This window comes from Pangasianodon hypophthalmus, chromosome 2, assembly GCF_027358585.1.
Source record: "Pangasianodon hypophthalmus isolate fPanHyp1 chromosome 2, fPanHyp1.pri, whole genome shotgun sequence".
In the NCBI taxonomy this organism is placed as follows: Eukaryota; Metazoa; Chordata; class Actinopteri; order Siluriformes; family Pangasiidae; genus Pangasianodon; species Pangasianodon hypophthalmus.
This window is the reverse complement of record NC_069711.1, coordinates 33,707,456-33,731,934: the sequence shown is the minus strand read 5'-3', so window position 1 is coordinate 33,731,934 and position 24,479 is coordinate 33,707,456. Positions and strand designations below refer to the sequence as shown.

General features: G+C 38.3%; 1 protein-coding gene across 1 annotated transcript; it reads left to right on the top strand.

Annotated features, from left to right (window-relative positions):
* The first annotated feature begins 6,561 nt into the window (after positions 1 to 6,561).
* Positions 6,562 to 24,475, top strand: LOC113523707 (membrane-spanning 4-domains subfamily A member 4A). Its single transcript, XM_053232035.1, is given in 9 exon segments — positions 6,562 to 6,583; positions 15,855 to 16,042; positions 19,021 to 19,131; positions 19,287 to 19,343; positions 20,912 to 21,049; positions 21,321 to 21,434; positions 22,463 to 22,543; positions 23,641 to 23,709; positions 23,711 to 24,475. Coding segments are annotated over 8 exon segments (768 nt in total). The 5' UTR covers positions 6,562 to 6,583; positions 15,855 to 15,880; the 3' UTR covers positions 23,747 to 24,475.
* Positions 24,476 to 24,479: the final 4 nt, after the last annotated feature.

The following is a 24,479-nucleotide window of genomic DNA, read 5'->3' as shown; positions in this document are numbered from 1 at the left end:
CATATTAAACTGCATGACTTAGTTTAAAAAAAAAAAGCATCTGACTGGTATTGTAGTTTTATTGATGGATAGCGGTTAAAATAAAGTGTGATAAGAAAACTTCCCGCAAGAGCTAGCGTTCAGGACACACCCACTGAATCATGCGATGTCTCTCAGTTTCATTTCATGAGGCTCCAGAATTCAGGAGCATGATGTTCTTTTATTGTGATAAGCTATCATCGAGATTTCATATTAAGTCCACAGTACACAGTAGACAGCTATGCCACTGAGACAGTATGACCAAGCTTCTTTGTGATGTGGCATTTAGCTTTTTCTTTTGCAATTGATAAATCTTTCTAAAGGCATGCTTAAGACATAACATATTGTATAACCAGCTTAAAAAAATCTTTATCCTATTTACACACACACACACACACACACACATTATGGCACATTTTTATATAAATCATTTGCATTTGTGTTTTGCTCTGATACACAACACATTCAGTTACAAAATGCAAAGTTACAATTATTATTATTATTATTATTATTATTATTATTATATTTTTAAATCAATTTTAATTACAGTGATAGCTGACATCCTGCAACTTTCCCCATCATTGTTTTTTTTTTATTACTTTGATATCATTGTTTATTTTATTTGATTTATTTTTTATGAAATAGTAATGTATTTTATTTTTTTTTAAAAAGGATTTGTGTTTGGTATGAGTTAGAAAATGTCATGCAGGCAGCATTCCCGACATTCATCTAGTCTACTCCACACATCTCTTTTCTTTTTCTTCTTGGACCCTTGCCTGGTTTCCTGGTTTGTTGAGACAGATCCAGCACTGTGCTTTGTCTCTGCCCGCTCAGTGACACCACATGATTACGGGAAAGGCTTACACCACTCCTTTCTCCTCAGGACTTCCCTTTTACAGTAAACTATTCATTATCATGCTATCTGACATGCTACAGTACTGTGTAAAAAAAATGATTAAAGCATTAATATAATTTCTCTTCTAATATGATTAAATACATTTATAAGACAATATTTTTGCCTACTAACATTTTTATGTAAAACAAATAGCTTTATGGTGCAGTTATTCAAAGAATAGTTGGAATTTGAATTATTCAATTTGTATATTTCCTATGTATGAATTGTATACCTTTGTATATTTCCTATGTATAAAATGGAATCTCATCCTGCGTCCCTCTTTTTGCTCTAATGAAGACTATTATGTTGTACCTCATTTGTGTCATTTGTGTGACATTCATTAACAGAGATTTAAGTACTTTGTTGTTGTCTAGAGCAAGATAAAATGCTGATCAGACAGCTGAGGGTAATTAAAAAAAAAAAGAAATTAACATTATTAAGAGTTAAATACATTGTTAATTAACACAACATGGAAAACACAAATACACTGTAGCACTTAGCACTATAGCACTAATATATATATATATATATATATATATATATATATATATATATATATATATATATATATATATATATATATATATATATATATATATATGTATATATATATATAATTTTATGAATCTAAATTGCGCTATTTTCTACTATCACAGTAAAAATGTTTTTTTTTTTTAACATTTATGGAAGGAGTCTCCAATGTCAGCACTTTGTAACAGTCAGAGGTAAAGCTATAAGTTTTCTAACGTCTTCAGGACAGAGGAGTTTACACTGTGCGTTGTTTTGGTAACATGATAAGCTGTGTATCTTTGTCTTTGAGAGAAGAAGTAAGGCTGGTGATAGAACAACTGCACAACTGTTTTTGCTGATAAAATGCAAGTATAACAGGAACGCATTTTTTCACAGCATTACATGTAACTATAAATGGATTTAAAGGTAACCGTTAAAAATTGTTATCTTTGGCAAACTGCTGTGCTATAACAATGGGAACAAAGCACTTCAGGACATGATGGTATTAGAACTCTGGATGATACAAAGATTATTTTAATTTCTGCCATACTTCTCTAAATTTTCTCTAAATAAAAAAAAAACATAACAGGACATTTTTTCTGCTATTCTACTCATACTGGTAGAATAGCAGAATAGCTTCTTACACAAACTTTACACAAACTTGCTAAGAGGAAATTTTGGTGGTAGACACAGTGTAACGGCCAACCAATACTGTCAACTAATACTGTGAAAATACTAGAGTACCATCTGGGAACTAGGACAAGAACAGCAAAAATAAACAAACTAAACTCAAGAGTATAAATTAAGAATTTTACCAAATACAAATACATTATTCAGATTTGAACAGGTAATGCTTGCTAAACGAATACAAACACAGATATTAACAATGGGCAGAGTATTTATTTATTTATTTATTTTTAATTAATTAATTAATTTATTTATTTTTGAAAAACATGCCAGAAAGTCTCAGAATAGGTGTGTGCATTGGGATTTCACAGGACGAAAGTTGAGCTAGCTTGTGGGATATGTTGCCAAGCTTTGCCAAAATTTCCACATCAACTAAAATTTTAAATCTGCACAAAGACTAGAAATGTAGCCCACAATGTTTGGCCATAGGAAAAGTAGACACTTTTTTCTTCTTTTCCTTCTTTTCAACAGTCAACATTCTGAATTGTGCTATATATATTTCCAATACAGGGATATTATACACGAAACCTGGCAACCCTGGTTTGAAGAATAATTATGGTTTTACATTATAGCTCTTCTTATGATATTAGCAGCACAGTAATTTAATTTTCAGACTTACTGGAGCATGTTAAGCATTTCTCAAAATTCATGTGCTAATGAAAGCCTCCTCACTGGCCATATATTGTGAACAGGAATGTGTTTACCAGGGCCTAGGGGACAGATATATCTTTCTATTGAGCTTGGGTTAGAAGTCTAATTAAGATGTTTTGGGTAAGGGCTTTTGATATGTGGACTCCTCAGTTAAGGACTGAACATTGAAGGGACCACACCTGTATATGTACATGAAGCTTCAATAAAACTATTCATCTTCTCCAAATATGTTGCCTGCTTGCATCTTTAGGTTTAGGTTAGGTTAGGTTTAGGTTCAACTTTATTGTCATTGTCAGAGTACAAGTACAGAGACGACGAAATGCAGTTAGCATCGAACCAGTAGTGCAAATAGCAAATAAGTTAAATGAAATAAATAAGAATTATGGTTGAGATTAACAGTATACAGGTAGAGGTAAACAGCATGATGCATGCAATATGATACAGTAGATACATACAGTGCATAAAATGCAGATGTGCAAATAGCAATAATGTGCAAATAACAGTCTGATGTACAGTAAATAACTGTAGTAATGACAGATAATTGCAGAAAAGTGCAAGTACTTGCAAATAATAGCAATAATGTACAGTAAAGTATAGTATGGTGTCTAATGCTACTGTTTAGTTATTAGGTGGAGGCTGGCAGTTAACGCTTAGATGCTGAGTTCAGCATTAGTACAGCTGAAGGGAAAAAGCTGCTCATGAGTCTTTTTGTTCTGTAGTGTTTTCCTGATGGGAGACGTACAAACAGTACATGTCAGGGATGGGAGGTGTCCTCGATGTCTCTCGCTCTCCGCAAGCAATGCTTTTGATAAATGTCCGAAATGTTGGGCAACTATGTTCCAGTGATGTGTTGGGCAGTTTTCACTACCTGTTGTAGTATCTTCTGGTCAGACACAGTGCAATCATTGTACCATACTGTGATGAAGTTTGTAAGGATGCTTTTAATGGTACAGCAATAGAAGTTCACCATGATTTGAGGAGAAAGGTGAGCTTTCTTCATTCTCCTCAGAAAGTACAGGTGCTGTTTTGCCTTTTTGAGGAGCAAGTACATGTTGAAGTTCCAGGAAAGGTCAGCAGAGATGTGGACACCCATCAAACTTGAAGCTAGACACCTGCTCCACCTCAGTCCCATTAACAAAGATAGGTGTGTGTTGGTGGCTCCTCAGATAGGGGTGTGTTGGTGGCTCCAATAACAGTTTGTTTATTTATTTGTGAAAGACATCATTCTTTTGAAATACATTTAGCTTGCTTACTCAGTCACGTTAGACAGAAGATAGAGAGCTTTCCAGAAAGTTCCACAGGGCGTCTGTTTCAGGAGTGGAATAAAGTTATGCTCTGAATATTGTTATTTGTTGTTATAATTTGTAAAATAAAATGTCTTCTTTTTCCAGCAGCCCTGTTTTTCAGTGTTTTCTAGCGTTTCTAGGGAATAATGGTACTGTTAATATTTTCAGCAAGTTTAAATCTGAATATGAAAACAGATCATCTGAATAATCCGAGCACTAAACGGACACAGATAATGGCATCCTGTTATCCCTCTAATGTATGATTTGATGTGTGATATATTATGAATATATGTTGGCACGCTCTGTGCTGACCTCGTTATATCTTTCGTTCTTCTTCTGTTTTGCTCTAATAAACAACCGTCAACTGTCACTTCTGTTCTCTGCTGATGCCTTTGTATGAGGCTTTTGTTTCTGCAGATATTGCATATAGATAACTATAAATACTTCCTGTCTGCCTCAGTAAATTTTGAAGAGCTTTGCTACTCAGACACCGACATTGTGTGTTTCTTTGGCACTCTTTCCCCTGGCCGGTACAGGAGTTGTGGCAACAGCGCGAACACAGACTTCTTCTTGATTGTAAGTGAACCCAGAAAAATCTATCAGTGTGTAATGACCAAAATCCCATGATGACACCATTTGTTCAGTGAGTTACAGGAAATGAAAATTGCAGCATAGGATGTAAAGAAACAGGATGTTTATCAGCACTTTGGGTACTACTCTGCTATATAAATATGTAGGTTTTAATTGTCCTTAATTTAAACACTATGTGTATACAATATCGGGGAGCACAGGGAACAACTTAACACAGGGCAAAAAGTAACATGGACTTTTTCTGTTATTACACAAGGTAAAGCAGCATGAGCATGTACTTCTGACCACATTACCAAATTTACAAGCAATGGTTACAAACAGGTTTCAGAGTTTCAGAACAATCCACCTGTAATCTTAAGACATCCATGTCAAAGAGTGTTTTCAGGGCATATGACTCAGTTTTTCACAACAAATGAGCTATGTGTGTAAATGGCCCTGGATGCACTGTAAGCTTCCCAGTCTCCAGACCTGAAAGCAGCATCTCGTGCCTTCACCAGAAAACGGACATCTTTATTCATTCAACGCTTTTGATTGGGATAGATTTTAACTGTCTTAAATTCAGTGACTGAATCAACACATCTGTTAGTACAGTGAAGAACAACGTTAGTGTAGATGTCCGTATGGGAGTCCTGTGTGGCGAGAGCAGCAGATGCGCTCCAGTCTGTGTGCTGGAACTGATGTTGTAATGAGGAGTTTCCTCTCTAGCCACACTTTCACAGTTCTCAGTGATGTTTTTATTTTTTTCTCAGTGATGGTTTCATGATGGGGGTATACTTCGGGAGTAGCAGCAGGGATAGGTGATCAGATTGACCAAGGTGGGGGAGGGTGATGGTTTTATAAGTTTCCTTCTTCAGTGTAGTGGAGAAGAAGAAGAAAATTTTGCTCAGAAGAAAATCAGAAAATTATTTCACACCAGGTTGCAGAACAAATACCAGGTTCATTAACATGATATTAATGGAAGATGTGCTGTTGCATTTTAACCCGACCTAAACACTGCCATTTGTACCATATTTCTGTACAAACAAAAGAAATATGCTTCCATATCATAAGCCGCTGACCGCATGCTGTGCACAGAGCTACCTTTCTCTGCTGGCTCTCCAAAAAAATAATTATTTAATTAATTTTAAAATAGTTGTAAAACTTATATGGTCATTGCACATGTTCTTCATGTTTTTCCATTCTTATTAAAAGAAAATTATTCAGGCATTATAACGAAGTGCAGCTTAAAGGAGCCCATTTTGATTCGCAGCAGTTCTGTAAGTGCATCCCAGCTTTAGAATAGATTCTGATCGTGTGTCCAGCGAACTATTCTGATCTTTCTGGACTCTAAAAAAAACCTAAAAACCAAAGAGAATCTGATAAAATATTATGAGATGGCTATTGTTTTCAACAATAGCCTAAATAACAGTTTGTTTATTTATTTGTGAAAGACATCATTCTTTTGAAATACATTTAGCTTGCTTACTCAGTCACGTTAGACAGAAGATAGAGAGCTTTCCAGAAAGTTCCACAGGGTGTCTGGTTCAGGAGTGGAAGTTATGGTTTGCATATTGTTATTTGTTGTTGAAAACAGATCATCAGAGCACTAAACAAATACAGATAATGGCATCCCGTTATCCCTCTAATGTATGATTTGATGTGTGAAATATTATGAATATATGTTGGCACGCTCTGTGCTGACCTCGTTATATCTTTCGTTCTTCTTCTGTTTTGCTCTAATAAACAACCGTCAACTGTCACTTCTGTTCTCTGCTGATGCCTTTGTATGAGGCTTTTGTTTCTGCAGATATTGCATATAGATAACTATAAATACTTCCTGTCTGCCTCAGTAAATTTTGAAGAGCTTTGCTACTCAGACACCGACATCGTGTGTTTCTTTTGCACCCTTTCCCCCGGCCAGTACAGGAGTTGTGGCAACAGCGCGAACACAGACTTCTTCTTGATTGTAAGTGAACCCAGAAAAATCTATCAGTGTGTAAAGACCAAAATCCCATGATGACGCCATGTGTTCAGTGAGTTACAGGAAATGAAAATTGCAGCATAGGATGTAAGGAAACAGGATGTTTATCAGCACTTTGGGTACTACTCTGCTATATAAATATGTAGGTTTTAAATGTTCTTAATTTTTTAAACACTATGTGTATACAATATTGGGGAGCGCAGGGAACAACTTAACACAGGGCAAAAAGTAACGTGGACTTTTTCTGTTATTACACAAGGTAAAGCAGCATGAGCATGTACTTCTGACCACATTACCAAATTTACAAGCAACGGTTGCAAACAGGTTTCAGAGTTTCAGAACAATCCACCTGTAATCTTAAGACATCCATGTCAAAGAGTGTTTTCAGGGCATATGACTCAGTTCTTCACCACAAATGAGCTATCTGTGTAAATTACAGAATCCATCTTTATATTACGTGATGGGTCAGTTGGCTAGAAAATATAGTTGTTTTATACAACATAGAATTCTAGTGAATTAACTTTGTTGGCACAAATTTATCAGGCTTTTCAATGAACCCCATCAATGGGGTAAGTTGTAACACTGCATATCCTATCAATTTCAGTGGAACTGTACATGAATGGTAGGTACTAGAAACAAAGTGTCCATTTGTAGCAGAAATGTATACATTGTATTATGAAAACATGATTATTCTAACATAAATATTTGTTAAATTATTTCACAAAAACCAATATGTGTTAGGCTGTACCCTTACTATATGTGTGAACAAACAACAACAATAATTTTGACAATAATAATAACTACAAAAAAACTAAAAAAAAACTGCTTTCATTATTACTATTTATGTTTTTAATAATAACAAATTATTAACAACAGTAGAATAGAATAGATTCTTCTTTTTCTTCTTCTTCTTCTTGTTCTTCGGGCATGTAACAAGGGAGCAAAGAGTATCTGTTAGGATTATTATTACTATTACTCCACCCAACAGGAAGTCAGCCATTTTTGATTTTGTGCTTTTTGACAGGTATCAAACATTTAATTACTCCTCCTAGGAGATTCATCAAATTCAAACTAAATTTGGTCAGCATGATGTCAAGAGGTCCATGATGATAACTAGCAAAGTACTTTTTGATATCATAAACTGTGTTGCCACGGCAAGGCAATCAATTAAAATGTTATGCCGCTTAAACTTGTGGTGTGGCATAATTCCAATGTACAGTCAGGTCCATAAATATTGGGACATCGAAACATTTCTAACATTTTTGGCTCTATACACCACCACAATGGATTTCAAATGAAACGAACAAGATGTGCTTTAACTGCAGACTGTCAGCTTTATTTTGAGGGTATTTACATCCAAATCAGGTGAACGGTGTAGGAATTACAACAGTTTGCATATGTGCCTCCCACTTGTTAAGGGACCAAAAGTAATGGGACAATTGGCTTCTCAGCTGTTCCATGGCCAGGTGTGTGTTATTCCCTCATTATCCCAATTACAATGAGCAGATAAAAGGTCCAGAGTTCATTTCAAGTGTGCTATTTGCATTTGGAATCTGTTGCTGTCAACTCTCAAGATGAGATCCAAAGAGCTGTCACTATCAGTGAAGCAAGCCATCATTAGGCTGAAAAAACAAAACAAACCCATCAGAGAGATAGCAAAAACATTAGGCGTGGCCAAAACAACTGTTTGGAACATTCTTAAAAAGAAGGAACGCACCGGTGAGCTCAGAAACACCAAAAGACCCGGAAGACCATGGAAAACAACTGTGGTGGATGACCGAAGAATTCTTTCCCTGGTGAAGAAAACACCCTTCACAACAGTTGGCCAGATCAAGAACACTCTCCAGGAGGTAGGTGTATGTGTGTCAAAGTCAACAATCAAGAGAGAACTCCACCAGAGTGAATACAGAGGGTTCACCACAAGATGTAAACCATTGGTGAGCCTCAAAAACAGGAAGGCCAGATTAGAGTTTGCCAAACGACATCTAAAAAAGCCTTCACAGTTCTGGAACAACATCCTATGGACAGATGAGACCAAGATCAACTTGTACCAGAGTGATGGGAAGAGAAGAGTATGGAGAAGGAACGGAACTGCTCATGATCCTAAGCATACCACCTCATCAGTCAAGCATGGTTGTGGTAGTGTCATGGCGTGGGCATGTATGGCTGCCAATGGAACTGGTTCTCTTGTATTTATTGATGAGGTGACTGCTGACAAAAGCAACAGGATGAATTCTGAAGTGTTTCGGGCAATATTATCTGCTCATATTCAGCCAAATGCTTCAGAAATCATTGGACGGCGCTTCACAGTGCAGATGGACAATGACCCAAAGCATACTGCTAAAGCAACCAAAGAGTTTTTGAAGGGAAAGAAGTGGACTGTTATGCAATGGCCAAGTCAATCACCTGACCTGAATCCGATTGAGCATGCATTTCATTTGCTGTAGACAAAACTGAAGGGAAAATGCCCCAAGAACAAGCAGGAACTGAAGACAGTTGCAGTAGAGGCCTGGCAGAGCATCACCAGGGATGAAACCCAGCGTCTGGTGATGTCTATGCGTTCCAGACTTCGGGCTGTAATTGACTGCAAAGGATTTGCAACCAAGTATTAAAAAGTGAAAGTTTGATTTATGATTATTATTCTGTCCCATTACTTTTGGTCCCTTAACAAGTGGGAGGCACATATGCAAACTGTTGTAATTCCTACGTTCGCCTGATTTGGATGTAAATACCCTCAAATTAAAGCTGACAGTCTGCAGTTAAAGCACATCTTGTTCGTTTCATTTGAAATCCATTGTGGTGGTGTATATAGCCAAAAATGTTAGAATTGTGTAGATGTCCCAATATTTATGGACCTGACTGTACATCATGCTATGTTGCTCAAAGCTCACATTGATGTTTAATGATGGGGCACAATCACATACACATACCAATAGTGATTCATTGTCATAGCGTCTCCAACTGCCATCAGGAAGTGAGGCTTATAAACCAATTTTGTTTTAATTCTCCTCCTAGAAGATTTATCAGAGTTATAACAAATTTGATCAGCTTGATGTCAAGATAGCCATGATGCTAACTCTGAAGGAATTTTATATAACTTAGACAGTGTTGCGATTAATTAATTAACATAGCACATCATGCAATCAGGAAGGGTGGCAAAATTCCACTGAACATGGCCCAAAGTTCACATGTATGTTGTATGTGAGGCAGTGGTTTCACAGACTCCAGAAAAAAACCCACCTCAGGGGAAAAGGGGAAGAATGATGCCTATACTCACCAAGATGATATAGTGCAAGGTGATGATTTATTTACAGTGCTCGAGAGATGATCCAGTAGGGGAAAAAAAGCCAAAGCTATATACAAAGTTACAGTGTGTGTGTGTGTGTGTGTGGGTGCGCGCATGTGTGTGTTAACCAATAGGGCCAGGTCACTTCCTCATATCACCTCCCCCCTCTCCAGGCCGCAAACTGATCGGGTACCGAAACAGGTAGTAAGCTATCTTGTTTTGGGGACCAGGCCGATGTCTGATTTTAAATTTGTAAGGCTGTAGGGAGAGGTACCATCTGGTCACCCGAGAGTTGTGATCCTTCATGGTATGGATCCACATCAGGGCTCGGTGATCGGTTTCCAGGATGAACTCCCTTCCTAGCAGGTAATATCTGAGGCTCTCCAGTGCCCACTTGATTGCCAGGTATTCTTTCTCTATTGTGGAATACTGGGTTTCTCTTGGTAGCAGTTTCCTGCTCAGGAATGCAATAGGTCTCTCTTCTCCTGCATCTTCCTGGGTCAAGACTGCCCCAATTCCCACAGCCAAAGCATCCACCTGGACAATGAACCTCTTGGTGAAGTCTGGACTTCTGAGGACCGGGCCAGAACACATCAACTCCTTCAGGGTGTTGAAAGCCACTTCACACTCCTCAGTCCAGCTAATTGGGTTTCTCACCATTTTGCAAAGCAAGTTGGTCAATGGGACAGCAGTTGTAGAGAAGTTGGGGACGAAACACCTATACCACCCGACCAGTCCCAGGAACAAGCGAACCCCCTTCTTTGTTGTTGGTCTTGGGGTGTGTCGAACTGCCTCTACTTTATCCAATTGAGGTTCCAGCTCTCCGTTCCCCAGGCGATACCCAAGGTAATTTGTCTCCAACTTCGCCCATTCACATTTTGCCACATTTAAGGTTAGGCCAGCTTGTTTGATCTTTTGCAGGGTTACTTTTAGGTGTTTCAAATGGTCTTCCCAGCTTGCACTGTGGATGACAACATCATCCAGGTATGCAGCAGCCCACTCTTCACAGCCTCTGAGGACTTGGTTGCCGGTGCTCCATGCAGCCCAAAAGGCAAAACAGTGAACTGGTATAGCCACAGTGGAGTCTTGAATGCAGTGTACGGTTTGGACACCTCCTCTAGGGGTACTTGCCAGTATCCTTTGCAAAGGTCCAAGGTGGTGATGTACTTAGCTTGGCCAATCCTTTCTAAAAGGTCATCAATACGTGGCATTGGGTATGCGTCGAATCGAGACTGAGCATTCAGCTTTCTGAAGTCAGATACACAGCGTCTCTTTGGGACTATCACGATTGGGCTACTCCATTCACTGTCAGAGGGTTCTATAACTCTCAACTCCAGCATTGTCTCAATCTCTGCTTTTAGAGGCACCAGCAGTCTCTCAGGTATTCTATACGGCTGCTATCGATGAGTTGTTGCATCAAGGAGCTGAATTCTGTGATGTACCAGGTTAGTCTGCCCAGGCCTCTGACGGAACAACATGGGGTACTGGTTTAGAAGATCTTGCAGCTCAGCCTGTTTGAATTCCTCCAAGTGATGCAGATTGACACTAGTGATGGCTGTGTTGGCCCTTTTGGTTGTAATTCTAGGTTGTCCTCATCTTCATTCTCATTGACTTTACAGACCATCAGTGATGTCTTTTGTTTGCTGGGTGGCTCTTTCCACTCTTTGAGCAGATTAATGTGGTAGATTTGTGATGCCTTGCCTTTGTCTGGATGATGACTTTCATATGTAACTGGCCCAGTCTTGCGAACAACACGGTATGGCCCCTGCCACTTCATTAACAGCTTGTTCGTTGATGTTGGGAGCAGTAATAATACCTTCTGTCTGGGTTGCATTTCTCGGGATCAGGCAGGTTGGTCATACTCGGTCTTTTGTGCCTGCCAAAGATTCTCCTGGTACCTCTCGAGGTGGTCTCTCATCTCCAAGAAGTACTGGACAATGACTTTCTCTGTCTTTGTTGCCTTATCTGAGGCCGTGGCCTCCCAGCTCTTCCGCAGGAGGTCTAGCAGGTCTAGACCTGCCATCCATACAGAAGCTCAAATGGGGAAAAGCCCATCGATGCTTGGGGTACCTCCTTGTAGGCGAACAGCAAAAATGGCAGCCACTTGTCCCAGTCCCTTCCAGTATCAGACACAAACTTGCAAAGCATGTTCTTTAGTGTTTGATTAAACCTTTCCACTAGTCCGTCAGTTTGTGGGTGATAAGGGCTGGTCTTGATTGCAGTAATTCCTAGCTGCCAATGTAAAAGCTTCATCAGGTGTGACCTGAAGTTAGTCCCCTGGTCTGTGAGGATTTCCTCTGGTATCCCCACCCTAGAGAACAGCTGGACGAGAGCATTGATAATCTTGGGTGTAGTAATGGACTGAAGAGGAAACGCCTCAGGATACCTTGTTGCATATTCGCTGATGACCAGGATGTATTGATGCCCGGCACTGCTCTTCTCCAGGGGTCCCACAATGTCCATGGCGATACGCTGGAAAGGGACAGATATCACAGGTAGAGAACATAAGGGTGCCCTATCCTGTCAACACACAGCACTGGTTTTCTGGCATGTGGGGCATGTGGTGCAGTAATTCTGAACATCAGTGTACATTGAGGGCCAAATAAATCGTGAGCTTATGCGAGCATATGTTTTATGAAGTGCCATATGACCTGCCCAGGGAATACTGTGTGCTAGGAGTAAAACAATGGGACGGCAACATGTAGGTACAACCAAACAGGTGAATTCAGGGGTTTGCATATACATCATCAATAACTACATACTTTTCCCCACACAAGTCAGCTTGGTTTCCCTTAAACGCTTTATCAAATAGTAGTTTTAAGGATACATCAGCTCTCTGTAATTCTGCAATATTCTCTGGGACCTTCCAGCCATGAACTTCAAGACCCTCAGTTTGGATCTTAGGAGCCGGGGCACCAAGACTTTTCTCTAGTTGTCGTTGACGACATGTCTTTCTGGGGCCTTTAGTCCCGCCTTGTAACAGACTATGGTGGAAGTCTGGCAATGGCTGCAGACCTGCTTTAACCTGGGCCTGTGTTACAATAGGACAAGCAACGTTGACCTTGGCAGAAGTAGTTACACAGTCTTTCGCCGATTGTAACAGTTCCGTAAGCACTTGCAAATCTCTCCCCAAAATCATGTTAGCAGGTAAATCATCCACAATAGCCACATTCAACATATAAGTCTGATCTTGTACACATACATTAACATCTGTCTGAGGGTACTGCTTTACATCACCATGAACACATTGTACAGCAACCAGCTTAACAAATGGAACATGTGGCATATGACTTCTTTTAAGTAATGATACAGAGCTACCAGTGTCCAACAGAGCATTTAAACATTGTCCATTTACAGTCACATATTTACATATTGTGTCTTATGTGCATTGTCCACATCAATGTCCTCCTCTCTTGGAGCATAGCAAAATCCAGTTAGTTTGGATTTACAAACTGGACACACTGTCGCTTTGTGGCCTGGTTGTTGACAATAAAAACAGACATAGCCTTGGTCTGGGAGCAAAGCCCTGCCCTCGGCCTCCTACCTCTCGTCACTGTCTTGCGAGTAGCCATCCCACTTCTGACACCAAATGCGAGGCAGTGGTTTCACAGACTCCAGAAAAAACCCCACCCCAGGGGAAAAGGGGAAGAATGATGGCAATACTCGTCAAGATGTTATAGTGCAAGGTGATGATTTATTTACAGTGCTCGAGAGGTGATCCAGTAGGGGAAAAAAAAAGCCAAAGCTATATACAAAGTTACAAACAAACAAACAAACAAACAAACAGACAAACAAAAATACTTTAACTCTATATACAATAATTTAAACTCCAACAAATATTGCTTTTAAACTCTAAGCCCCGCCCCTCTTTGGATTAAACCAACTAGCAAGGAAGGTACAGGGTAAATAGGCACATATTTTACAATAATACACCCATATCATACATACCTATTTAGGATATCATCTACTACATAATGTTTATATATCTTTGCACTATATAATAAAACATTATACACAATAATAGCCAATAAAGATATAATGTAAACATAAAAACATTTCACGATTGTCCTATGGGACACACAGTGGACTAGTCTGTTTCCGGTTGCTTCGCGCCAATTCTGGCAGTATATAGCCAGGCCACCGGGTGGCGCCCAGGTTTGGCCGGCCTATGGGGGAAACACCACATGAAGAACCCACTACGCAGACAATAACAAGCACAAACCACCGGTGTGTATTTAAGACATGAAACAAAGAAAAAGAAAGCAAAACACCATAAACCATTAACTCAAATATATGTATGTGTGTTTGTGTTGTCATGCGCAGCGTGAATTAATGTCAGGGGAGGAAAGGGAGTGGATATGTTTGTGTGTGTGAAAGTCCAGTATGCTAATAGCGTGCGTGTGCACCCACATCGCCTCACCAGGGGTTTACGGAGGAAAAATGAGGAAAGTTGCGGTGTGTGTGTGTGTGTGCGTGCCTGTGTGTTAACCAATAGGGCCAGGTCACATAATAACATCCACAAACACTTGGTGCTTGGGCCCACGAATTGCTGCTTGCAGCTATATTTATAGTTGCTGTCATTGCCCTGTTGCTGTGGCTGTTTAAAGGTTACTCCAGGTCATGTTGCTAGGCAGTGCTGATTGTATTTGTTCTGTCCTGCTGGGAATACTTCCACTCTGTGAGGTGGAAGAAAAAAAACAACAGCAGGATCTGGAGCTCTGGAGCTCTGTGTTATGTTCAGACATCACATCAGGTTGCACAACAGCTTTGTGGGAGGTTTTTTTTTCATTCCTGTCTTGTATGTTGGCTTGAACTCGAGGCAGGAAATCTGCGTCACTGGAACCGTAAACATCCCTTCCGAAGAAAAGGATGAGCTGCAGATAACGGCACACTGAAGAACCAAAAGCGTTTAATAGAGCGAGAGAGAAATACACACACACACACACACACACACACACAGAAAGAGGAAAAGACTGCACTGTTAAAAGGACAGGAGGTAAAATAAGCCTTTTTGACTTTATTGAACTAAATGCTTTCTATTATTTTAACGGACATGTAACAGGATCAGTGTTTGCTTTAAGGAGTGTTTAAGGAGTGAAAATGCTTTAAAATGGCTTCCTTTTCGTGGTTTTGCCTTGCAAGTATTTTGACTTGTGTACCATTTTGCTTTGTAGATTTACCTCAAATGTCAAGTTCAGTGTAAATAAAATGGTTATTTTCAGGGATGGACAGAATACTGAGAAATGATACTGAAGTGAAAGTATAAATAATGTATCAAAAGCGGAAGTAGCCAGCAAAAAAAAAAGTATTCCAGTAAAAGTCAAAAAGTTTTTTCTGTTAAATGAACTCAATTATAAAAAGTCAGTGTTTTTAACTTATGAAATTAATGTAATGTCACGCTATAATGGTTAAAAAAAAGTTTTGCCTATTGGCCTGAAAACAGGCAAACCTTCCCACGCTTGTCTATTTATAAGTGGTGAGGTTACCGAGTTTCTGTTAGCACTGTTTACCTTCGTCAGTACTGTTTTTTCCTTCATAATGCAATCAAATTGAGTGTCCGCTCTTAGGTGTTTAAGGGAAACATTTTCTAACAAAATAAGAAATATAATTAGAATTGCAGTGTCCCTCTCTGCACAGCATCTTCAAAATTTAACAGCATTAAGCTTCCATAGCTTCCCGGCTCAGACTAATCTCCAGACATGAATATCAGCAAACCTATGTCACGACCATTTCACCATTTCCACACACAAAGGCAGACATTTTACTTCAGGTTAGCTAAACCACAGAGGGTCAACCAACACAATATGATTTTCTCTTTAAACTGTCAAAAACAGAGTTAGCAATCTTGGAGCAGATTTAAAAACCTGGGCAAAACCTAGAAATAATATTTTAGTGATGTCATCATTTTTGTCCTCTTATTTCTCAAATTATGCCATCATCCTGATAGTGAAGGTTGTTTCTTGTTCACAGATTAAAAACCCACACATGCTTTAAAGATGGCCAACGCTCCTATACCACTCACTAATGTGGGAAGTGGCTACACCATCGTCACTCAAGTTATTCCCTCATCAACAGCCGCGACTACAGCGGAACAAAATTCCTCTCAGACACTCAGCCCACTGCGGAAATTCCTGAAAGGAGAACCCAAAGCCCTGGGAGTAAGTTACACAATTACATCACTGAGAAAATAAACCCCTCAAACGAATATACAAATAAGTACAAATAATAATATGGTTAATATGGAATAATGAAATAATACATATTAATATATAAAGAAACAAACATGAAAGTATAACTAAGTACTATAAAATAAAATAAAGCCAGTGTAACCTGAAATGAGACAAAGCAATAATTATTATAATATAATTACACCATACTTAATAATAATGAACAATAATTTAAAATATTTTAAAAATTAAATGAAATGAATACATTAACATTTTATTACATTTTTAAATTAAAGAATATTAATGTAAAATTAAACAATATAATATTTTTCTAAACTTTTTCTAAGACTACTTAATTACTGCTTATTTAAAACTTGAATAAAATATACACCAATGAGCTACAACATTGTGATCACCTGCGTAATATGCTGTTGGTCATCTGCATGCTGCCATATCAGCTCTGATTCATAGAGACATGGACATTGTCTGCTGTGGTGTCTGGCACCAAGACGTAAGCAGCAGAGCCTTTAAGTCCTGTAAGCTGAGACACAGAGCCTCTGCAGCTCGATTGGATTGAGATCTGGGAAGCTTGGAGGCCAGGAAAACACCTCGAACACCTTAATCATGTTCCTCAAACCATTCCCAAACAATGTGTGCAGTGTAGCAGGGTGCATAATCCTGTAGGTAATACCATTACCATGAAGGGGTGTACCTGGTCTGCAGCATGTTCAGTTAGGTAGCACGTGTCAGATTGACGTCCATGCGAATGCTGGACTGCAGGATTTCCCAGCAGAACATTTCCCAGAGCATCGCACTCCCTCTGCTGACTTGTCTTCTTTCCACACTGCATCCTGGTGCTATCTGTTCCCCAGGTAAACAACACACACGTACCCGGCCATCCACGTGATGTTAAAAAAAAACAAGACTCAATGAACCGGGTTACCTTCTTCCATTGCTTGGAAGGTCCAGTTCTGACACTTGCGTACCCATTGGAGGCGCTTTCACAGTATACAGGGTTCAGCATGGGCACTGTGACTGATCCTGCAGCTACCCAGGCCCATACACAGCAGTGTGTTGTGACACATTTCTCCTAATCATCATTAAAAGACAGGATAGCCTTCATTACCCTCGCGGGTTGAGGCAGTCAACACCCTGTCCCACATCCATAACATCGACTACAAGAACTGACTGTTCACTCACTGTCTATATATCCCACATGCTGACATGAGCCGTTGTTACGAGACAATCCATGTTACTCATGTCATCTGTGACTTCTTCTTGTCACTAGAATTGTTGTATTGCATATTATTGTTGATTCTGTTGTGTTGCTTGGAAGTGTCTGTTAGTCTATGCTAATTAGTTCTCTCAGGTGGCTAATCAAGAGTAGTTTCAGTCTCCCTTAAGGTGTGAATTGTGGGCAGGGCTTACTAAGATATACTGAAGGTTGTCCACTACAGTAGTGTTTATGTCTTCTTGCTCAGTTAAGTGCTACCAGTCCCCTCTCAGCCCTATTTTCACCAACCCCACCCCTGACTAGAGTCCAGACATGTGCCTCAAACTCATCTCTGTTGTCACCTCTCACAGACTCAGAAGCTCTAATCCACAAACCAGAGGCCGAACTACCAGTAACCTCATCTACCCGCCTCTGCTGTCTCAGTCTCAAACAGTGGTGGTAGGTGGGCTCTGAAACTGCCAGTCTGCTGTAAAGAAAGCTGATTTCATCTCAGGTTTAGCTTCCCATTACTCTCTTGAATTTCTGGCACTAATTGAGACCTGGATCTCTCCACAGAACTCAGCTACACCAGTTGTCTTATCCTCTGCTTATGCTTTCTCTCACATTCCACAAGAAGCTGGCAGGGGTGGTGGTACAGGTCTGCTGTTGTCTCAGAGATGGTGCATCACACCTCTCTCCCTGTCTCATTTCAAACATCTCATCCTTTGAGCTCCATGTAGTTACAGTTACCTCCCCAATCAACCTTCTCATTTTTGTCATCTACCGCCCCCCCTAGTCCCCTAGACGTCTTCCTTGAAGAAATGGACATGCTCCTCAGTCTTTTCTCTACTGACAGCACCCCTCTTACTGTCCTGGGAGACTTCAACCACAACTCTGACAAGTCCTCTTGCCTTCCTCTTGCCTCTTGCCTGGACTACTGCAACTGACTCCTGGCAGGTCTGCTTCTGAGTGTCATTTGCCCTCTGCAACTGATCCAGAATGCAGCTGCACGACTGGTTTTCAACCTTCCTAAGTTCTCCCACACCACCCCATTGCTATGCTCCCTCCACTGGCTTCCTGTAGCTGCGCGCATCAGATTTAAAACACTAGTGCTTGCCTACAAAGCCAAAAACGGACCAGCACCCACTTATTTCAAAGCACTTATCACATCCTTCATGGCACCGCGCTCCCTCCGATCCTCTAGCACTGCTCGACTGGTCCCACCATCTGTCAGGGTACAAGGAAGGCATGCATCTGTTCTGGCACCAAGGTGGTGGAAAGAACTTTCCCTACATGTCTGAACAGCTGAGTCACTGGCAGTCTTCAAATGACATCTAAAGACTTATCGCTTCCTAAAGTACTTAAATTAGTACTTGAAAAAAAGCTTTGTATTGTCTGAGCACTTGTTACTATATTACCTCCTCAACAGAGTTTTTGGACTGATGGTATTCTTAGTTTGTGACCTAGTGAACCAGTATCAGAATGTATTTATTGATAGAGATAGAGATTAAACAAGAAGCTCTTGTTTAAGTCGCTCGGGATAAGGCGTCTTATCCATAAATGTAAATGTAAATGACTGGTGATAAAGTTTTGGCTTATTGAGGTAAATGAGTGTAAACATTTATTTGTTCCCTGCTACAAATACGTTCCATAAACATGAGTATAGGTTGCAAATATATAGTATATACAAAATAGTATTTATTAAAAAAGATTTTTAAAAAGTTCATTTGTGTTTTTTTTTTTTTTTTAACCACAGACTGTCCAAATAATGATTGGTGTGTTGATGATATTGTTTGGTATCGTGATGGCGGTCTACCCTCAGACATTGAACGTGTACTCTGGAGTCGCATTCTGGGGCTCGCTGTTAGTAAGTGTTCTTCAATTTTATTGACTTAAATATATATATATATATATATATATATATATATATATATATATATATATATATATATATATATATATATACATGTAATTACATTACTCAATGTCAGTTTCATAAAAAAAAAAATTCTGCACTCGCAGCACATCAGCGCTGGTTCTCTGGCTGTTTCAGCGAGCAACAAGCTCAATACCTGTGTGGTACGTAAACATCGACAACTCACCCAACTCCTTTAGCAAGGAAACACACACACGTTGCACCTCATCCATCATTTCTGTTGGTCTTATGAGATAAGATATATAATTTTTTTTTTATTTTATGACAGAATTTCACTTACACTTTGAATCTCCTCTTTTCTTTTATTCATTTACTTTACTAATTAATCTTGCTATTACATTAACTGTGAAGCCAGATTTCATGTGCTACTATTTTGAAACGTTACCTGTAGTCATGTTTAAACAAACCACTTTGAAATGAAGAGTATGGATGCTACTTTAATAGACATGGACATGTTTCCTACGTCCATCTACCTCCACTAGTTCTTCAATATCACAAAATAGAAGTCACAGAAATTGAAGATGAAAAAATGCTGAAACATTGTTGCAGTAAATAATGAAATGAAACCAAAATTCCAAGACAGAAAATGTATAATATCCATGTAGGAAAACAAATGAATTTCATTAGCATATGTAATATTGGAATTTTTGGAAGAAAACATAAGTAAGTTTTGATCAGTTAACGTTTGGATGATAAGCATGAAAATGAACCTGAATACTCTCGCTTAGTAGATTTCATACACATTTTGTGATTTATATACACTCAGTGTGAAATAACTGTAAGAAATATATGCAGTACAGTACTGTGCAAAAGTCTTAGGTGCCCTAATTTAGTTTTTTTTACAAACTTTGTTATAGAATGTTATTTTATGATTTCTACATTGTCGAGTCAGTACAAAAATTAAATGTCACAGAAAAATGTTTGTATGTCAGTAAAAAAGGCAGCATATTACATGAGACCACTTTTCAGATACAAAAAAAACATAATGAAGGCTGCTGGCATTCGCCAAAAAAAAAATTAGAAGCGAGTGGACAGTCAAAGTCCCCAGAAGAACTGTGGCTGCTTCTGCAAGATACTCAGTAACACTTACAGCTCATTTCCTTATAAAACTGCACACATTTACCTGAGACTACTATTTTATTTTTAAAAGCAAAGGATCATCACACCAAATATATAATTACTGTTTGCTGCTCTTTACAGTATTTTTTTTAATGTAGAAACAATTAATTTCATTATTTTTAAGGCATCTTTGCTCTACAGCGGACTATTCATATATATTCATATGTATATATATACACACACTGAGCGAGAGAGAGAGAGAGAGAGAGAATAGGACACTTCAGACAAAAGTCCTGTATATAATAATAATAACAATAATTTAATTTTCCATGAAGCCACTTTTTTGTTTAACCGTAAAATACATAGCTAAAATTACTTTATGGTTACTTTTCTAGTCTTAAAAAAAAAAAATCAAATCAACCAAAAATAAAAAAAAACTAAATTTGTTTACTATTGACAGTGAAAATGTGCTAACAGATTGAAGCGTGTACAAGCTCACCGCTGAGAAAAAATGATGAACCTTTATGTTAAAAGTTTGCTATTGTAGCTTCAATAAGAATTTTATTTCTAGAATTTTTCTGGATTCTGATCGAGAGCTGGTTTGGTTCTGATGTCAGTTTATTATTTTTTTTATTTGCTGTTTTTCTCTCAGGTGACGGGTGCTATGGTGGTGAATATTTTTAGCACGATAGCTGCAGGAATCGCCATCATTATGCTTTCCCTGGATTTAGTGATTTGGCCTTGGCGTCGCTCCTGCTACTCCTATGACAGCAATTATGGATGCAGCCAGGTATGATTAATTTATTTATTATTGTTATTCTACCATGAGTTGTATAAGGTTAAAAATAGCCAAATAAAAATAAAAATAGAAACAATACAATAAAAAAGAATACAAAAAATTTGTAGCATAATAAAGCAAAAAAAAAAATGGTGAAAATATATTTTCTGAATATTTTAGTACAAAAATAGAATTAAAAACAAATAAACAAACAAAAGAAGTTACTGTAAGTGGCAGGACTTTTTGACATGTGTAGTTTAGTGATGGTGGATATTTATTTCAGAGCCATACCGACGGAATCACTGGCATTCTGCTGGTTTTCTCTGTGCTTCAGTTCGCCATCTCTATCGCAATTTCAGCCTTCACCTGCAAAGCCACCTGCACCAATGAACCTACTGTAAGTTTTTTTTTTTTTTTTTATGTAAAAGATGCAATATCGAGGTTACACTTTATTCTGAGGAGATCGCACGTTGATCAGAATGCATTATTTGCCCTGCTGCTGTCTGTTCTTAATTCAAGCTAATTCTGCTGTCTTAACAATCAGTCACGTCTTACATGAAATACAGGTCAGCTGTTCAGTGAAGCACTACTTTCATTCCAGAAACATGTTACACCCAGCACCACAGATAATCACTTCAAATCAGTTCAACTTTATCTATATAAACAAAAGATACTGTCACAAAGCAGTAAATTCGGGAGTAGATTCAAAGCCCCATACATTACAGGAAGAAAGTTCTCATCAAGTTATCTTGTGAAGTTGTTCAAGAGCTTCGTCTTCTCGAAATTGCGATTCCGTGACGTCACTTCAGCAGGGCGGCATTCAAGGTGAAAAATAAGAACAAGAAATAACAGTGTGATTTAATGATTGTAAGCAGTCTTTTGCGTTTCTGTTTACTTTTGAAATTGTCAAATCCAGGCTGATACTTTAATCACTGAAATGTTAATTCACTTTCTGCAAGTTCTTTGATCAAAATGCTCTTTCACACAATGATCGGTGTTATTAACTGTGAATTATCACATCCACTTATGTAGGCGGCGTTCAGCGAATATTCATTTTATTTCCGACTTCAGACCGCTGAGTTTGCATGAATACTCTAGGCCAATTGTAAAATTCTGAGTTTCCAGTTGTCATGAAGGCAGCATTAGAAGTGCGGTGACCCTGAATGAGGAAATGGCTGTGGCTGATGGGAAATAGAGTCTGGTTTGGCTATATTGTGAGGTTGGGAGGAATTCTAGGAGTTGAAGTTCATAACCGCAACCATTGCTGATGTGACATTAACTAATACTACCTTTATATTTAGCTAGTATCAAGAACAATTTAGAGTATTGTAACTGTAGTGAACAATTTGGAGTGTTGTAGCTATTGTAAACATGTGCATATATTCTTATTGTGTAACTATGAAGCTCTGTGTATGTTTTGTATAGCTGAATGTCATCAACGTGGTTCCGAACACTGAGGGATGTATTCCTGTGGTCAATTCCTTTCCAGCTCATCATGCTCAACCGGTAAGAGAAACCTGCAGGACATTGTTATGAAGCTCCACATCACTGAAGAGTTTGAAGTCACGTTTACACAGAAACTTTTAAATTTTTTGGGTTTTAGATTGAATAAAGTCTCAGCGTTCATGTTTGATTGAAAAGCCCATCTTCAACGAGGAATAGAAGTACTGATATATCAGCACTCATTTATAAAACCTTTAAATTATATAAATGTTTTTACACAAACTGAGAAAAAAATTCTTGGGAAATTTATAAAAGTAAAGTTTAGCTGATTTTCTTGCTGCTCATGTGCGTATATTGATGAATGTCGTTCAGCTATAAATTACCAAGTGCGTTCCTAGCACATTCACATTTAGCCACGCCCACAAAAAAGGCAAAGCTCACAGAGAGCTGAAAGAATATCTCCTAAGTGTGCACTAAATCTTCCAGTAATGCAGCTCAGCCATTGCAGCTGATCGCTACCATAAACACACATTTGTCACACACTTGACAGCATACTCGGTACATATAATTGCACTAACTCAGCATCAACATTTATATGATTTGAAGCCGATCAAGGTTCACATTAGTGAATCTCCTTTTACGTAAATTTACACAAACTCAGGAGTGATAGGTAGGAAATGAGTAATGATACGTAGAAAATGAATGTTTTTCCAACTAGCTTTTCATCAACATCACATTTCTTAAAATGGTCCTATGAACAAATTACAAATGAGTTAGTTAGTTCGTGACCACGATGATAAAGTTGTCAGTTGTGGTGATAAAAAATGAGCTTCAGTACACCTACATGGCAAGAAAGGTTCTAGCTATTTAAAGGGGTTCTACTATCCTCTCCATGGGGGAAGACAAAGTGAAGAATCTGGGCAAAAAAAAAAAATATATATATAAATATATTATAAATATATATTTTTTTTAATAAAATCCAAACATCTATGTATATAATGTAAATCTGGAAATCATATTATATTTAACTATATACTGTATGACCAATACTCACAATTCTTCCTCTTCGCATTTTATCATTTACTCTTTAGGCCATTACTAACCGTAGCTGAGACTAAATACACTGTGTTCTTCTTTTTTTAATTTTTTTTTTTTTACAGGGGGTCAGTACACTGAATGCTGTCGCCATGGCTAGTGCACCTGTGGAAAGTCCTCCAGCGTACTCTGAGAAAAGCCAACCAGACAACTGAGGATAATTCTAAATAAGAAATTATTCTTGTTAACTACTTAAAACACTGTTACTTGGAAAAGATGGAAAACAATCACACTCTAGCACTTACTACACATCACACTGCTTACTCTAACAGCTAAACACACATTCAACATTTAATTAACTACTTCTCTGTTTCTCGAAAGAATCTGTGTACACTGAATACATATATATATATACAGTATATCATATTAACAATGGTATATATGCTCATAACGCTTTTTATCTCATAATTTCTTTTTTCAAGAATTCTTTAAGCTTTTTTTCAGTCCTTCTGCATACTTCTGAATTTTTATATTATCATTATTTTTCAATTTTATTTGTATAGCGCTTTTAACAGTGGACATTGTCACAAAGCAGCTTTACAGAAATAAATGGATTCACAAAAAATTATATTGTAAATATGTGAATTTATCCCTGGAGAACGACAGAACAAACAAATCAATAAATGTGCACCACAGCTCTGTTGAATTCTGGATCCTGATTGGTCAGAAGGTGTTGATTAATTTTCTAGAACAGCTGCTCTGATGTTAATGCAGCTGCACACTATTAATTAATATTAATGCGCTTGTTCTAATACGTTATCGTTTCTATGGTAACAGCTCATTCACAGGGACTGGTACAGTAGACGCTCCACATAAATGGATAAATAAACGTGTGTAACTGTTGATATGGTGAATTTTTATCATGAAGGAGATGTGTAATAAACATTTATGGAAGGAGTCTCCA